The sequence below is a fragment of the Sceloporus undulatus genome, chromosome 6 (assembly GCF_019175285.1).
Source record: "Sceloporus undulatus isolate JIND9_A2432 ecotype Alabama chromosome 6, SceUnd_v1.1, whole genome shotgun sequence".
Taxonomy (NCBI): Eukaryota; Metazoa; Chordata; class Lepidosauria; order Squamata; family Phrynosomatidae; genus Sceloporus; species Sceloporus undulatus.
This window is the reverse complement of record NC_056527.1, coordinates 71,436,519-71,455,268: the sequence shown is the minus strand read 5'-3', so window position 1 is coordinate 71,455,268 and position 18,750 is coordinate 71,436,519. Positions and strand designations below refer to the sequence as shown.

The 18,750-nt window shown below is 41.5% G+C and overlaps 1 protein-coding gene across 11 annotated transcripts in view; it reads right to left on the bottom strand.

Moving 5' to 3' along the window:
• Positions 1–18,750, bottom strand: part of COBL (cordon-bleu WH2 repeat protein) — a 194,520-nt gene that overhangs the window by 14,657 nt on the left and 161,113 nt on the right. For 9 of the 11 annotated variants that reach the window (XM_042471813.1, XM_042471816.1, XM_042471821.1 and 6 more), the window contains 3 exons: positions 12,884–12,990; positions 10,042–11,765; positions 8,655–8,774 (listed from right to left, as the gene is read on the bottom strand). In XM_042471813.1, coding sequence (XP_042327747.1) covers positions 8,655–8,774; positions 10,042–11,765; positions 12,884–12,990 — 1,951 coding nt within the window. The remainder of the gene's footprint in view (positions 1–8,654; positions 8,775–10,041; positions 11,766–12,883; positions 12,991–18,750) is intronic. The other 2 variants (XM_042471822.1, XM_042471823.1) reach the window with 1 other exon arrangement.

Here is an 18,750-nt window from a genome sequence, read left to right as displayed (position 1 = left end):
TAACCAACAATATATCCTCTGTGTGGTTGTACTGTTTATCTTCATTTTCCAGTCTTATTTATATTACAATAGACAGAAATAAAGCAGATAAAAATATATTTATATCTTGTACTTTAATTAAGATCCCCTTAATTAAATATTATTTAAGTAGTTCATTTTGCTTTACAATAGTTTGTTAGTAACTCCCAATCTTTATCCCATCCTGTTTTTAGGTTTCCATTTAATGATCTGGTCAGTTTATCAAACTCTGCCATTTCTAAGCATTTCCTTAGCCAGTCATCTATTGATGGCATCACATCATCTTTTCATTTTTGCACATACGTCATTCTGGTAGCTGTTACTGAATATAAAATGAATTTTAAATGCTGTCTGTTTTCTTTCCCTTCTATCATATTTAATAAGAAACATTCTGGGGTCATTTTAATTGGTGTTTGGAGAATTCCTTTAGTGTAGTGTGTATTTCTTTCCCAAAATTTTGCTGCCACTGGACAGTTTTATTGGTTCTTGCATGAAGCAAAAGGAAGGAGTAACGGTCAGTAGGCTTGACAAGTCTTTTCTGCCTCACTGTCACATCACAAATTTTCACCCCAGGGAGACAGCACACCTCCCAAGACATCTTGTTAGTTCCAGCAAGGAGTCCCCCACCATCACCTCCAAGGATTAGCAGGGGCTATTCCCTGGCACTTCCAGGGAATAGCCCTTGCACATTCTCTGTGGACTGTCCCCGCTGCTCTTCCTGATCATCCTCAATAAAGGGAGAGAGCTTCAAATTAATTCTGTAGCTGCAATCCCTGGTTTTCCCACTTCTGTGTGTGACATTCCTCCAACTGCCTACCTCCTGTGTATGTGTGGACTCTGGAATGCCCTATCCAGAGAGATCAGAATGGCTCCTCCTTGATGGCCTTCTGTTGGCAGGATAAGACTTACCTGTTCACACAGGCTTTTAAGGAATTGATATAAGGAAAGGCTGGGATGTTGCACCATTTTTAAAAAAAATGATATAGTGTGTGTGTGTGTGTGTGTGTGTGTGTACACACACACACATCTTTTTAAAATGTGTTTTAGTTTTTTAAGTAACTATCTAACTATCTGTTTTAATATTGTAATAATTTAATTCCTTTTTAGTGTACTTTTTCTATGTTTTTAATTGTACTGATTTTTTAATGTTGTGAAGCTGCTTGAATCCCAGTTTTGGGGAAAGAGCAGTATACAAATAAATATAATAAATAAATATGTGAAGTGAACTCCTCCCCACAAACTTCCTTTGTGTTTTCCCCATCTAGGCTCATCTGTTCCTTTCTGTCCAGGAAAACCTCTTGTTCCCTAAATGTGCTGAAATATACCTACCTGGGTTTCCATCTGTGGGACCTTTTCTTCCAACATGGCTACCAACTTGTACTTGGTGTAGGTGAAGTTACCCACATCCATAGGCAAGAATACAAACATCCCACAACTGTTACAGGTGACTGCAGCAGCTCCCTCACTGTCGAATGGTAGATGAGTGTGCCAATGCAGTGTGGGAGATAGTCATTGAGAGGGTGTGATATCATGAGTTACTGCCTGAGTGACACTAACTCTAGTGATGCCACTGTAATATTCTTCATCTGAAATCTGGTTACATTTCTGACAGCTTTGTAACTAGCAAGTGCCAAAAATTCTCTCAGATGTACTCCCATCTAGCTTGCTGAGTGGGGGAACAGCAGAACTAGAAATAAGGCAGGTCCCAGGTTACAGTGGTAGATGAGTGTGTCACTGCAGTTCAGATAGACTTTTCTGTCTCATCTCACCAAACTGATTGAACATAGGAGGCTACCTTATATTAGGACAGTACAAATCCTTTGTTATACGGCCAATATACCCACCCTGTGTACACTAGGATATATTTGCCCATCTCTATATTGTCTACTGTGTCTAGCAGAGCTCTCTATGGTCTCAAAGAACAATATTTCACAATGGTATCACGAGGGTTGGCATCACCCAGTGCGATAATGCATTGACTTTCTCCCATATCACACCATAGAAAATCCTTACTAGTTTTTTTTGTAGTAATGTTACTCATAAATCAAAATTCCTGTATATCATTGATTGTAAAGGCAATATATGCGTTATAAACAAGTAGCAAAACTAAATTATACCTTTAAATTACAGTATCACATACAGAGCCTAAGTGTATTTAAATGTACATTATTTCATGTAGTTAAAGTGAAAATCTGGTAAGATGTGATGTTTTTAAAGAAAATTATACACACACACATTTCTTCCTCATGGTCTCTGTGAATCATACAAATGGGTTGTACTGCGCCTGCACAGGGCTGCTCAGAAACTTCTGGAATCACTGGGCAAAGTTAACTTTGCAACTTTTTGGCGGTAGCCCCACCCATCCCTTATAAGTCCCCTGCCTTCTCGCTCTTTCCTCAGTTCCTTTTTTCTGCCACATTAGCTGCTTTAGGAACTTCGCTGCTGAAATCCGTTTGTTTGGTTCTCAAAATCTATGACCTCGGCTTTCTTGACCATTCTCGATCTGACACACACACACACACACACACCTGTGTGTTGTTGACCGCTCCATACGTTCTTACGACTTCGATTTGGAAATTGATATGGCTTACGATGTCTCTGGCTCCATTCAAGAAGTGCGACGTCTGCGGTCGTAAGATCCCCAGACAAGATCCCCACTCTTCTTGCCTTCTCTGCCTCGGTGAGGCACACAACCCCAAGACTTGTGCCCTCTGCAAGTCTCTGACTCCCCAGGCAAGGAAACACCGCAACTCTTGCCTGAAGGCTGCCTTGTACCAACAGAAGCTCTCTTGCCTCCATCAGCCTCCTGCTCCATTTCTGCACCTGCTGCCTCGGAGTCGGTACCAACAGCTGCTGTTTCTGTGGCCCAGAGCTCCTCCACTGAGCCAAGTGCCACCACCGTTTCTGAACCTGAAAGGGATGTTGGGTCCGAAGGCACATGCCAGACAAAGTCCAAGTCTATGTCCTCCAAAAAGGACAACACTAAGCATAAGGACTCGAGCTCCAAGAAGAATTCAGCCCATGATAAGGATACGAGCTCCCTTGCAGATTCAAGCTCAAAATCCTCCTCGAAAAAGAGGCAGAGGCCCATGGATTCAGGAGAGGGTTCTTCTCATGGCCCATTGGAAAAAGAGGCCTTTCGATTCAGGAAAAGGTTCTGCTCACTGCTCTTCTGATTCCAAGAAAGCCCAAACCAAGACTCCTGATGGCGTTCGTTCACTTTCTAAAGACCATACCGCCTCTTCGGTACCCAGATGGGACTCATCAGTACCAGTTGAACCTGAGACCCATCAGACACCGGTTTCGGCTTCAGTTTCCTTGCGCCTGCTACATTGGCCTTCCATCAAGTCTCTGATAAAGAGGCCGACAATGCCATTCTGCCTGCCATGTCACCTCGTAGAGGCTCTTTCCAAGGTCAGCGGTCTCCCATACCAGTTCCTCAGGTTCAAGTCCATCAGGCAGAGATTCACCAGCCCCCGCGTTTCCTTCAGCAGGAGGTCTCTGATCTCTTCTATGACAGTGAGACAGATAGATACTTCATTTCTGTCAATCATGATATCCTCCATCGTTGCTTGGGCCAAAAATCCACTGTCCCACCAATGCCAAGATCCACTTTACCACCAATGGCAAAATCCACTCTGCCACCAACAGTTTTGGTACCGTCTGCTACCTCGGTCTCACTCAACTGCAGCCATGGCTACCCAGACATCTTCTCGAGCGGTGATGACGGTTAATGCGTCGGATGCAGACCATGACGAATCCCAGCATGGAGACCCTTGTGCATCACATGTTGACTTGGGTTCCTTGGATGAGATCACCCCCCACTCTCCTTAGGAGCTGTTCCAACCAGGTGTTTCATGTCTCATGGACGATGTCCATACCTTTTCAAAGCACATCATTAAGATGGGGAATGCGTTAGACCTTCAGATCACCCACACTGAAGATGACACCACCAACCCCATTGAGAAGCAGGTCCACAGCAAGGTTCTGACACCAGCTTCCATCCCATTGTTGCCTTCTTTAGAGAGGATAGCCAAACGCTCCTGGGATGCACCAGCTTCTGTGTTTCCCACGACCAGAAAGACTGAGTCCTTTTATAGGATTTCTCCATCCCATCCTTCTTGGCGGTTTGTTCATCCCAAGCAAAACTCTGCCATCGTCAAAGAGTCTCAGAAGTCCTTCACACCAAAAATGTCCACATCACCCGCTGATCGGGAGGCTTAAAAAGTTGATGACCTGACGAAGAAAGCCTACACCTCTTCTGTTCTCAGACTCAAAGTTGCAAATCACAATGCCTGTATGGGAACATACATACAGTGCTTGATGGAAAGAATCTCTCCGATTATTCTAGACGTCCCAGATGAATGTCAAGGCATCCTGACCAAGATCAGGGATGAGGCTCATTCTATTGGGAGCTGGCTGATAACCTTAGCCCAACACTCCACTGATTGTTCAGCCAAGTCTATGGAGGCTGCTATTGCCCTGAGGAGACACACTTGGCTCCGTTCTTCGGACTTGAACCCAAACTTATGACGTGGGCGCACTGTACTCCTTCTGATGGATAATACCACAGTGATGTACTACCTCAACAAACAAGGAGGCACCAGTACACAGACCCTGCTCGACATCATGCTCCACATTTGGGATGGTGCATCCCGAGAGGGATTCTGCTCCAGGCAATCCACTTGCCAGGAGAAGAGAATGACTTGGCCAACCAGATCAGCAGGTCTTCCACTGTTTGCCATGAGTGGAGGCTCCATCCTGAGATGGTCGACAACCTCTTCAGTTGGTGGGGAACCCCACAGGTCGACCTCTTCGCGACTGCCCTCAACAGCCACTGTCCCCAGTTCTGTTCCTGAGCACACAACGACAACTACCTTGGAGACATGTTCATCTTCGCTTGGTCAGGAGAGATGCTATATGCCTTCCCTCCTTTTCCACTGATCACCAGGGTGGTGTCCAAGATGACGCAAGACCGCTCAGATGCCCTCCTTATCGCACCTTGGTGGCTGAGACAATCGTGGTTTCTATCCCTGCTCCACCTCTCCTGGAGGGTCTTTCTCCATCTCGAGTTCCGCCCAGATCTCCTCACTCTCCAGGACAGCCGGGTCCGACATCCGGACATCAAGAATCTACCAATGGTGGCATGGAGGCTCCATCCCTAAACTCGCTACCTCCCTCAGTACAGATGGTGATCCTGGCTGCCCAAAAGCCTGCCACCAAAAGATCCTACGTTTCCAAATGGAAGAAGTTTCTTGATTTCCTCTCTGCAAGAGACCTCTCTCCATCTCGAATGTTGACACCAGTGGTGTTGGAGTTTCTGCTGACGCTTTTGGATTCAGGGCTGTGCCTCACCTCCATTAAGTGTTATCTTTCCGCCATCTGTTTTCATTTCCAGTTTGATGGCAAACCTTCTTTTTTCAGGGACCCTCTGGTGAAGATTTTCCTGAAGGGTTGTAACAACCTCCATCCCCTGGTCTCGGTACCGACACCTGCTTGGAGTTTGAACACTGTGCTGTCTTGTTTGCAATCCAAGCCTTTCGAGCCCATGGTCACATCTGACTTGATTCTGTTGACCTGGAAGACAGCCTTTCTTGTGGCCGTGCCGGTGAGCTCTGTGCCTTGCGGAGGGATAAGCCTTTCCTTAGCTTCTATAAGGATAAGGTTGTCCTCCGTACTGACATTACCTTTCTGCCTAAGGTGGTGTCATCCTTCCACATGTGTCAGGACATTGTTTTACTAACCCTGGCCTCGAGCCTGACCACCGAGACGAAACGCCGTTTGCACACCTTGGATGTTCGGAGGGCTTTGGCCTTCTATTTGGACAGAACTGTGGGTTCAAGCCGTTCCGACAGACTGTTCCAGTGCTATTCATAACAGAAAAAGGGACTACCTGTGACTGCTCAGAGGCTTTCCAAATGGGTGGCTGGTACCATCCAAACAAACCAAAGTCCCTATAACAAACAAAACAAAACAAAACAAAACAAAACAAAAAACCCCAAGATAAAAACCAAACCAACCAACCAAAGGGTTCTGGCAAAAAATGTTTACAGTGGTACCCCGGGATACGAAAGCACCGCGTTACGAAATTTCTGGGATACGAAAAAATTCCATAGGAAAAACCTGTTCCGGGTTATGTTTTTTTTTTTCGGCTTACGAAAAAAAATTTTGGTGCTTTTCGGCGCTTTTTCGCATGAAATCGCGGCTTCTAGCGCTAGCGGCTATGGCTTTTTCGGGTTGCGAAATCTTTCGGGTTACAAAGGGCACCGCGGAACGAATTAATTTCGTAACCCGGGGTACCACTGTATAAGGAAATAACAGCACCCTGGAGCAAAAAAAACAATATAGTATCTTAAAGGGTATAAATACCCCACTGAAAAATCTATAAATGCTAAGGGTGAATATATGTAGATAATAAAATATCCAAAATTCAAAACCAGAGAAATTAAACTCTGGAGAAAAGCCAATAAAACAACAGAAAGGGTAGTAAAAAACCCCTTTTTCCTTGGCAATTATAAAAATTGTATCAATTCTAATAACAAAAATCAAAAGCCAGACGCGTTTCAACTGACGTCTTCTTCAGTGGCCTGCCAATGTTAAAAATATAAAATATATAGCAACTCCTTAGCACACAATGTGACTGTACTGAATTCAAAAGCTGCAATCCTTTCTTTATATATTTTTCAGTGGGGTATTTAAACCCTTTAAGATACTATATTGTTTTTTTGCTCCAGGGTGCTGTTATTTCCTTATAAACATTTTTTGCCTGAACCCTTTGGTTGGTTTGTTTGGCTGGTACCATCCACCTCTGCTATGAACTGTCGGGCAGACCTCTCAGCCAGGGTTCGGTCCCATGCAACTAGGGCAGTAGCGACATCCTCTGCTTTTTTGACTGGGGTCCCTCTGGAGGATTTCTGTAATGCTGCTGTGTGGTCCCAGCCCTTGACTTTCATCAAACACTATAGGCTGGACACCAGGGCCAAACGGGACGTAGCCTTTGGGAGGGCAGTGTTGGTTTCAGGTTTACATTGATTGTTGCACTGCATTTTTATTTCTTTACAAGCTTTGACAATGAATGTCTTTATCATAGAATCATAGACGCATAGAATCATATAATTGGAAGAGACCGCAAGGGCCATCCAGTCCAACCCCCTGCCATGCAGGAAATCCAAATCAAAGCATCCCCGACAGATGGCCATCCAGCCTCTGTTTAAAGACCTCCAAGGAGGGAGATTCCACTACACTCCGAGGGAGTGTGTTCCACTGTCAGACAGCCCTTTCTGTCAGGAAGTTCTTCCTAATGTTGAGGTGGAATCTCTTTTGCTGTATCTTGCATCCATTGTTCCGGGTCCTAGTCTCTGGAGCAGCAAAAAACAAGCTTGTTCCCTCCTCAATATGACATCCCTTCAAATATTTAAACAGGGCTATCATATCACCTCTTAATCTTCTTTTCTCCAGGCTAAACATCCCCAGCTCCCTAAGTCGTTCCTCATAGGACATGGTTTCCAAACTTGGCATGGTTTACAAAGATTGACATACTGCAAACACAGTTGTGATTCAAAGGCGGGGTACAAACCGCCGCTTTGCGGCGCTCCCCTGCCGCCGCCATTTGCTCCGCGCGGGAGCCGCAGCAGCCAAACCGCGTGACTCCCGCACGGAGCAAAAAAGAAGCTCCATTTCGGAGCTTCTTCTTGCGGCGCCTCTATGATGTCGCGAGGGGCCTGGCGCGGACTCACGACGTCATAGGCGCCGCGACACGTCTGGACGCTATGCGTCCAGTACGTAAAGATGGCGGCACCCATGTAGAAGGGGCACCGCTATCTTGTACGTATAGGATACGTACTAGGGTTAGGGGGGTCCTATACGTACTATATGGCGGTTTGTATCCTGCCAATGATCTTTATTGTGTGGTTAATAAACACAGCTTTATTTGAACCGAACTTTGGTGTCCCTCCTTCACTGACCGAAGCTTGTCAGTCTAACCCATTTATATGATCCGCAGAGACCACGAAGGAGGAGGACAGGCTGCTCACCTGTAACGGTATTTCTTCGAGTGGTCATCTGTAAATACATACAAATCCCGCCCGTCCTACCCCTCAGTGTCATGCTCTACATTGGCTCATTCTCATGTCACTTACGTGGTGTAAATTTCGGAACTGGGGAAAGAGCGGGAAGGCAGGGGACTTATAAGGGATAGGCAGGGCTACCTCCAAAAAGTTGCAAAGTTAACTTTCCCCAGTGATTCCAGAAGTTTCTGAGCAGCACTGCACAGGTGCAGTACAACCCATTTGTATGTATTCGCAGATGACCACTTGAAGAAATACCATTACAGGTGAGCAACCTGTCCATACACACACACACACATATATAGTGGGGCCTCTCCTTGCTTTTCCCATTGAGTCTTGCCCCACCCATCTCTTCAGGATTTTAAATAGATGCAGGTGAACACCACAGCCCATTTCTGTCCAAAGGCAGATGTTTGGGAAGCTTAGGGTGTCACTTGGTACAGCCCAGGCAGCCCACACCCCAGCACCCCCTTGGAGATGCCCTTGGTCTTTCATATCCTCTTCCTCCTGAAAAACAAATTTTAGGTGGATGAAGGACCTATTGAAAGAATGCTGATGTCTTGACCTTACCTTTCTCAACCCTGAGCTTCCATTGTGACCTCTGATAGCTGCCAGAAGGGCGGAATGCTCATTCTCTGGTTCTGTGAATGATGGCTTCTTCTGAGTGCCACTTCCTATGCCATGTGAAATCTAACATGAGAAACACATACACAGACTTTCCTTTTAATTACATTGAGACATTTGGGAAATTTGAATATGTGGAAGATTTCTGTTGCAAGTTAGCCTTTTTGACTTTGGCCTTTACCCAAGCTGAATACACTGAAAAGTAAATACAATTTGTATTTGTATAAAAGTTGACTTTGGTAAGTACCTATCACAATACTGATAAGAAAAAGAAAGAAATGAAATGAAATGAAACTGGTCAATGGTGTCAGTGAAAATATATCAGTATTATGTTTGGATTAGTTTTTTTTCCATGGATTATGTGGTTATACTGTTGGCCCTTCTTAAACACTGATTTCTTATACATGGATTCAAGCATCCACGGTTTGAAAATGTTCAAAAAAAGTATAAATTTTAAATATCAAACCTTGATTTTCAGTTTTTTATAAGGGACACCATTTTGCTATGTCATTATATTTAATGGGACTTGAGAATCCACGGATTTTGTTATCCATGGGGGATCATAGAACCAAAACCCAGCATATAACAAGGGTCCACTGTACATCATTATCTCTAAGGTGACACAATTATTATTATGTACCAATTACAAGCATTTGTTTCATTTGTTGGGGAAAAGTCGTGCACTTCTTTTGCTAGGTTAAGCAAGTTATGCTCTTATTATTCCTGCATAACAAGATGCAGTGCATGCAAAATGGGCAGTAGTTTGGTGTAGTATCTTGTAATAAAATTTTAAAGTGGATGTGTACAATGGTTGACTGGAAACAACAAGCATTATAAAACAGGTGGATGTCTGCTAAGGTAAAAAGATAACAGTCCACCACTTAAGTAGTATAAAAGTTACTTCTGATATTACAGGAAGTTTTATGAATCTATTTAGGAGAAGTACTTATAATATCCAAAATAGTTTTCAGCTAAGGGGCGAAACAGACTTCCCCTGACAAAGCCAGATTAGGGACACAGCAACCACATGCAGAGGCCCCAATTCGCCTTTTTGCCAGCCGAGAAAAGAGCGGCAAATAGTCACTACTTTTTTCACTGGCAAAAAGCCAGCTTTTCTACCCCACCATTGAGGGCAGAAGGTGCTCTGGCAGCATGCAGTGCATAAACACTGCTCTATCGAAGCACCCAGAAGCCGACCCACAGCCAGGCAGTTGGGCAACTTCAAGCCAGCTCCCGGGTGTCTTGAGGGCATATGTCATCTGTATGCCATGCCCCCAAGATGGCCAGAAGCTGGCTTTTTATGCCGGTCTGTTTTGCACCAAAGTTATTTTACCTTTCGAAGCTTTTCTCTTCCTCCTGCAGTCTGAATGGCTTCCATTAAAGTACGATGCAGTGATTTATCTTTTGGAAGTGGCTTCTGAATGACGGGTTTAAACTTTTTCTTTGGCCCAAAAACATTGTACAGGTTGTCATCATTGATAGTAGACTCTGGTTCATTCTTTAAACATGCATCACCATGTTTCTCATCTTTTTTTGAAAACATATGATTAACTGTAAGTGTACTAAGTGATGCTGATGATCCACTGTTAAAAGGATGTTCCATAGTTGACTTTACAAAGGGGATGAATGTAATGGAAGATGAGGGAACTTCAGATGATCTAAGGAAAAAGGTAGAACTAGCTTGATCGTTCTGTCCCTTCTTTTGATTCAATATAAGAGGGATTTCTCTAATAATTACATTTTGCACTGAACCAGGAATAGGTTCTTTTTCAGTGGTGCTACTATTTTTTGATAATATTGTAGTAACTGGTGCACTGTAACAATCAGAGGATTTGGTCTGATCCATTGATTTGCTATTGGTAGTGTTATTTCTTATCCTATAATGAACACCAAGAGGTACCATATTTGATATACTTTTTCTGCAACTGAAGATGCTTGAATAAGTTTCCTCTGTTTTTTCTGACTGTGTTTCCACTGGGTAATATTTGGCCACAATGATATTTTTTGAGGAAACTTTTTCTGTTTCAGGTTTTATTCCCTTTTCAGGGTTAATATCTGATATTTTACTGAAAGGTTTAGAACAGGTGATGACTACTGGTTTAGTAGAATGGCCTACTGGGGACTCTTCCAGTTGCTTTTCCACAGAATTTGACTTCCAGTATGCTTTGGCTCTATCCTCTGTTTCACTTGAATTCTTATTTCCTGTGATCTTTCCAATACCACCAGAATTTGGAGTAACCAAGTTGCCTAACTCATCTATTTTAATGACACCAGTAAAAAGGGATGTATCTCTGTCAAAATATTTTACTGCAGGCTTGGGAGGAACAATTTTAAAAGTTGTCAGGCCATTTTTAGGGTCATAGTTTGTAACTCTATTGTGAACACGATGGCACTGGGGAACCTGCTGGTGAACTAGGTGTGGCAATGGAGAACCTTCTTTCTTGCTGAGGTTTTTTTCTGATCTGTGCCTAAATTCCAGTTCAGTTTTCAGTTTGCTTGGAAGTTCTTCCTTATTCTCCTTTTTCAAGTGCTTTACTTCCTTCTTTAATCTTTGTTCATAAACTTTGTTCATAAACTCAAGGCTAGAAGCAAACACCTTAGCTTTCGATTCTTCAGAATGAATGTCATGGTATGCATCCTTCTTTTTCTTTTTATATGAGGATACATAGGTATCAGATTCATATGTCTGCTCTTCTTTAGATTGGTGTCTAACCTTTTCCTTAAGAAACTGTTGTGACAATAAATTCTCACATAAACAGGGAGATACATAATCTACATATCCCTCAGTGAAAGATCCACTGTTATTATTTTCATTGATCTGCTCACCAAGGCAAATAGGTTGAACTGGTATCTTTTCATTAATCCCTCGCTTGGAAAACAAACATTTTTCTTCTTCACTGCTACGCTGGATCTTTATATCAATGTCTGGAACATGATCTATGATTGTCACTGGCACAGGAAGTGAAACATCTAGAGTAGCCTCAGCCGTTTGTGGAAAAGGGGTGGGTGCACTAGACAAAGATCCATTTTCTGAATTTTCATTCATATCTTCCATTGCTGAAAAATATTTGTGTTTGTTTATTAACCAAATTTATAATACCTATCAAAGACATCAAAGTGGTATATAATAAGTGCAACAATAAGTTTCAAGTGACACACAATAAAATAGAATAAAGTAAAATAATATAAAAACACTCTCCTGTGATTTTGTAAATTTCATGATTATATGAAATTAAAATATGCTAACATCCTTTGTACAATTAGCAGTGAAGCAACGGCAGTATTTTAGGGATGCCAGTTTTACTATGTCCATTCTAAAGTGTCATCTCCACATCGCCCCATCCCTTGTACTTTGCAGCATGGTGTAAACAGACATATTTTGATGACCAGCAAAGTTTAAAAAGATTACCAGGTACAGTGCATAAGTACAGTAATGGGCTTCAAAGTGACACAGTGATTTTGTCAGTACCTGATTTGGTGCCCCATTTGGGGCGAAGCCAAAACAACAGAAATCTCACAACAGAATACTATAAAATAAAATAAATTAAAACGGAGTACAAAATGTGTATTTCCTCTGACAATTTTCCATTAAAACTTTCAAAATTAAAATGATTATAATAATAAATATAAATATATTAAGATAGGGAGATATTTTTAATCTGAATTTGTCTTATTTTCATTACAGCAACACAAAATTTAGCTACTCTACATGTAATATAAGGTTTTAAATCCTGAAGTAGATATTTCACATAGAAATTATTTGGATGCCCCGGGTGCAATATAAATTGACCTGGTATCCTCATTTGTACAGAACATTGCATTGTTCTGTACAAATAAAGATTATCCCCACAGATTTGAGGGGCTTTTAATGTTTTCTCTAGAGAGCAAATGTTTAATAAAGAGCAAATATTTAATATCATAGAATCATAGAGTTGGAAGTATATTCTCTTCTAGAGCAAACTGCCCTATTTATTTGAAAGTTTTGTTACAAAAGCTGATTTCCATGCAAGTTGATGCTTATAGTATAATAACATTTGAGTTAGTCATATGATAGTTGAATATTTCCTTTAAACATCCAACTTCACCTGCTCTAAGCCAAATAGATAATGGACTGCCCCCACTTATATCTTCCATATTTTCTATTTGAACCACATATGTACAGTATTGCGACTTACCTGCTAGGTCTTTATCCAAAGCAGCCAAGGTGTCTTGCAGCTGAGCAGCAATAAATATATCTGAATCCTCAATCTTCGCTTCCATTATTTTGGTGCTATCCCTGTTTCTAATGAAAAAAGGAGAAGGTTTTCCCTTTTTAAAAATTGGTACTGCCTAGCCAAAGTCATGTTTTACTGATTCCATCCTAGGTGAACAGAATTTACTCTGATATCAGACTGTGCATTTATAGAGACACATGCTGCTTTATACTTCCTTCTTGTTTTCAGGTAAGGGCCAATTCAAATGGTTCCCCGCACTGGGGGTGCATATTATTAATGCTTAGTTTTGCAGTTGTGCTCAGCATACTTACACTAACATTTGTACAAAGCATTTTCTTTATGTGAGTACTGTGAGCAATATTGCTGCAATTTCTGCCTTGCTGACAATTTCAAAAAGTGCTATAACCTTGCAGAAACTAAAGTGGCTGCTAGTTCTGTATCCATGAGGAAGAACCAATTCATGTAAATGGTGCACCCACACTCCTGAGATGATTGTGCAATTGTTTCCTTATATGAAAATTTGGGGAGAAATCTTTCCACACATAGAGACATACTGGCTATGTTTCCTTCTGAATCCAAATTTTAACCATTAAGCTGTAAGAGCAGAAATGTAGTGCAGTCATGTAGAAATTAGGTTTGTACTTCTGTGGTACACAGAGGAGGTTACTCTGATCCCTCAACTTAAACTGCCTTAACAAAAAGGCTATTAGCACTCAAATAGGCTATCTGATAGTCTTGATGAGAAATCTGTACATAGGACAAGATGCTACTGCTAAAATATGGAGAAACAGAATGGTTCCAAAATGGCAAAGGGTTCAGGTAAGGCTGCATTCTGTCACCCTACTTGTTCAACTTGTATGCAGAAAATATTATATGTAGAGCAGGTCTAGACTCAGAAGAAAGAGGAGTGATTAGGAGGAAGGAACATCAACAATCTAAGATATGCAGATGACACCATGCTTCTGGCTGAACATAAAGAAAACAAACAAACAAACAAACAAACAAAAATGACCATGGAGGATTTACTGTAATTAATTTAACCTAGGCAATGAGGAAATAGAAAGAGTTAAGGAGTTCCTATATCTTGGATCAAACATTGTTCAGAACAGAGACCACAATCAACAAATAAGAAAAAGCACTTTCTAAAATTATATAAAGCAAATCCTACCTCTTGCTCAACATTAGAGCTTATGAGACTGAAAAAACAGTGTAAACAGCTGATTTGTCAGGTGGGGGGAGGGAGAGAATGCTACACAGGCATCCCAGGGATGCCTGATAGTTGCAGCCACTCCAAACAACCCTACTATTTCTTGCAAGGGGAAGAGCACCATCTTTCTCTCTCTCAAAAACAAACAAATAAAAACCATTTACGTCCCATGTCCCAGATCCCAGCCAATATTTGGGTAGACTATTTTGCAGCCATGTATGCTCAAGCAGAATTCCTTGACAGAGTTGGAGCTGCATGTAACATCTCTTCCCCACTGGCCCCCACTGGTCTCTTATTCAGAAATTAGAAATATAATTAAACAGCTTAAATCAAGGAAAGGCATATTTTGTTACTTATGGGATAATTTTTTTAAAATGACTTATGGGCAAAACAGTCAAAATAAGCAGGTTTCTGGCCAGCTTCGAGGCAGGGTATTTAGACAATGCATGTCTTGAAGCCATCCAGAAAGCATACCCAAGCTGTGCTATGGGGAGAAAAGCTGGACTTAAAAGGAGCTGGATTTTTCCACTTCTCAGAAAATGCACACTTTTGCATGTACAGTGCACCCTTGCTTTACGCAGGGGATCCGTTCCAGACTCCCCTGTGTAAAGCAAATTCCACGCATGCTCAAGCTCCATTTAAGTGAATGGGGTCTGTGCATGCAGTGGTGCGCTAGCGTGCACGTGCCACAGGCATACACCCCGTTACCCTCAACGGGACGCGCCTCCCCTTCATCCCTGTATAAATGCACAGATGCTGGGGCATCACTAAAAGGGCATTCTTTCCAAACCCTAACCCTATTTTTGCATGTAAAAACCCCATTGCAGGAGAGCATTTAAAAGGGACGGAGCTGCCATTTCTAAATAGTGAGGGTGGCAATGCCCCAAAGAGAAACCATGACGCCTCTAATGGAGATGAGTACAACATACAGAAAACAGACAGCCAACGAGGGAGCATGGGATGAAGGGGGGACTGAAATAGGGGCATGAATGAACATTGCTGGCATCTGCATGGGCACACCTCTGCACTGATGCCTATCCCAGTGAAGTGCTGCACATGTGAATGTGTGCAGGTTCACAGGGATAGTCGTCCAATAGGATGACAGTCACTTGTGGTTCACTCCTGCAAAGGTATGCAGGGACAGTGGGGGGAACAGTAAAAAAAAGTACCTAACAATGCAACTTGAAGCCACACTGTCTGATTATGACATGCACAGTCCAGCCATCTTGGGAGAAGGCGGTAGGGTTGGTAGGGTTTCAATGGAGCTTTGGAAAAGGCAGCTTCATGCCGCTTTTTCCTGCCTGTCTGTTTCGCCCCTTAGATTAGTGGGTTCCAGTATTAACTTCATGTTTCCAGCAATAGATTGCTCAGGTATGATACAAAAAGCCTAGGGTCTAGCTATTATAAGTCCAGTTTACAAGAAGGTAAAAGATATCATCCAGCTAATTTTTATCCAATTAGTCTGCTGCTAAATCAGATCAGTAAAATGTATGCTAAACATTCACAGGACAAATTAATGGACTGACTGTAATCTGATATTATTCTGAGGGACAAACAGGCTGGATTTAGAGCAGGAAGGTCATGCAATGGTTTTGCAACATCTAGTAGAGAAGTATTCTCATCAAACCGGTCCATCTCTTTTTGCAGCATTTATTGACTTCAAGTCACCATTCGACATGGTATATAGATCTAAACTGTTGAACAAATTTAAAACATATCAATAGACAACCATTTACTTCTAAGGCTTATACATGAGAACACCATTAAAGGCAAGGTGTAGTATTTGACGACATGTCACTAAGGAAACAAAAGTTAAGAAAGGAATTATGCTGAAGAAAAATTAATAGTAAATTATACCAAGACTAAGATCCTCACCTTTTCAAAATACCCGAAGCAGAGATGTTGGATTTTGGCTGGGCAGCCTATTGAGCAGTTTAAGATCTTTACATATTTGGAGATCGTTTTCCAAGCTTCAGGAAGTAGAAATGTTCATTCAGATTATGCCTCTTGGAATGCACAGAGACTGTTACAGCTATTCAAAACTTTTTCTTTTTCTTTTTTTTTTTTTTTTTTTTTACCAAAGGAGGACAGTTCATTCCTGCTGCTATTTATCATTTAGAGCAGTACTAGAAGGGAAAATATGGGGAAATTTCCTATGAACTCTGATTCTGTCCTTGTGATACTGGAGCTATAGAAACTACAGTTTTGTACACTTTTGTACACTTGGCCTTCCTTATCCACAGATTTTTTATCCATGGAGTCAAGCATCCAGAGCTTGAAAATATTTTAAAAAGTATAAATTCCAAATAGCACACCTTGATTTTGCCATTTTGATAAGGAACACCAATTTCCTCTGTCATTGTATTTAATGGGACATGAGCATTCAAGGATTTTGTTATCCATGGGGGGTCCTGGAGCCAAACCCCAGCAGATAATAAGGGCCCATTTTATTATTAATTTTATAAGGACATTCACCACCATCTGATTACCCCCCTTTTAACTAAATTTCCAGGATGTTCTGATTTTTTCTAATTTACGCTATCTGTTGGATAGTGAGAACAAAATTTGCATACATAAAAGTAGCAAATTTTGTTACATTATGTGTAAGATACATCTTGAAATGGTTAAAAGACCTTGACGTTACATGGCACAGGTTAACCTTGCTCCTTGTCTTTCTTTCTTTCTTTCTTTCTTTCTTTCTTTCTTTCTTTCTTATTTATTTATTTATTTGCTGCCTTTCTCCTTCCCATAAGGAGCTCAAAGTCTCTCACAGGTTAAAAAAACATTACTGTAAAAATATAAAACATTTTAAATAATCTAAAAATTGTATAAAGTCACATTAAAAATATAAAAAGATTAAAAGACATAACCAACACCCCTGCCTCCCCCCTTTCAAAAGCCACCCTAGCATGATTATATATTAAAATGTTTGCTTAAATAAAATGTTTTAGCTTGTCGATGAAAAGCAAGTAGGGCAGGGGCAGGGCCGCCTCTAGATATTTGGCCACCCTAAGCGAGAAATATTTTGGCGCCTCCCCCCGGTAGCGCCTCAAAATGTAGGGAATATGTAGGACATGATGTACGACAAAATGTAGGACAAATTATAGGACGTTCAAAAAATGGAGAACACAACCAACTAAAAGCCAAAAACATTAATAAAAAAACAATATAAATTCATGTTTCTCAGTCATGCTCAAAATGGAGCTCTCCAACAGAGAAGGCTAAATATCTCACAACAACATTATCTGCATTTAATTCAGGCTGCTATCACAGAAGTTCTCATTGAGGGACTTGGGGAATCTGAAAGCTTACCTAGGGATAGAGGTAGAATGGACAGATGATGGCAGATGTCTGTTGAGTCAGAGGAAAAAGACTGAGAGGCTAATTGAGAAGTGTGGATTGCAGAATGCAAAGTCAGTAAAAAGCCCACTGACTCCTGGCTATGCCAGTGCAGAGTCTGCTGAATTGTTTGAAAATCCTGAACTATACAGAAGTGTTGTGGGAAGTTTGTTGCTCATTGCAAACAATGCCCGACCAGGTATTTCTTTTGCAGCAGGTGTATTGAGTAGAAGGGTCAATAGTCCAAAACTGGATGATTGGACAGTGGTGAAGCATGTTGGAGCATACACATTGACCAACAAATACTTTTCTCCCCCCATAACTCCTTGCATAAGTACAAATCTTCCTTTTTCATCTATCTTAACTTTTATCACATTGAAACCACATTTATTAGAAATAATAATAATAATAATAATAATAAATTTATTTATATACCGCCTTTCCAATAAGATCAAAGTGGTTTCAAAATTACAAAAAATACATCACATAAATGATTAACATAAACAAATAAATAAATTACCAAAACATCCCTTAATTAAAATACACCCCATCATTAAACATAGAGGCATTTCCCTTTCTCACAGTCTGGATTCGAAGAGCTTGCTGACCTCAGCATCTCTTGCCTCCACAGTCCTTCTGCTTGCAGGTTTTATATGGCACAGCATAAGGGCGGGGCTGGTGGTAAGTGCTGGTCTCAGGAGCCTGCTGGCCTCAGGAGCCTGCTGGTTGCTACCCCCTCTTGCTTTTGAAATACCATATGCTTTTTCATAAGTAGCAACCCAATTCATCTTGATTTCATTCATCCCTTATTTTGTGTCCCTTGATGTGTTTCCTGAAGAAAAAATATCTGTGTTCTCTTTCTTCAACAATCATTCTATCCTCTTCCTTTTAAATACAAACCCCAATCCTTTCACATTTAGTCATAGAATCATAGAGTTGGAAGAGACCGCAAGGGCCATCCAGTCCAACCCCTGCCATGCAGGAAATCAAAATCAAAGCATCCCTGACAGATGGCCATCCAGCCTCTGTTTGAAGACCTCCAGGGAAGGAGACTCCACTACACTTCGAGGGAGTGTGTTCCACTGTTGAACAGCCCTTACTCTCAGGAAGTTCTTCCTAATGTTGAGGTGGAATCTCTTTTCCTGTAGCTTGCATCCATTGTTCCAGGTCCGGTTCTCTGGAGCAGCAGAAAACAAACTTGCTCCCTCCTCAAAATGACATCCTTTCAAATATTTAAACAGGGCTATCATATCACCTGTTAACCTTCTCTTCTCCAGGCTAA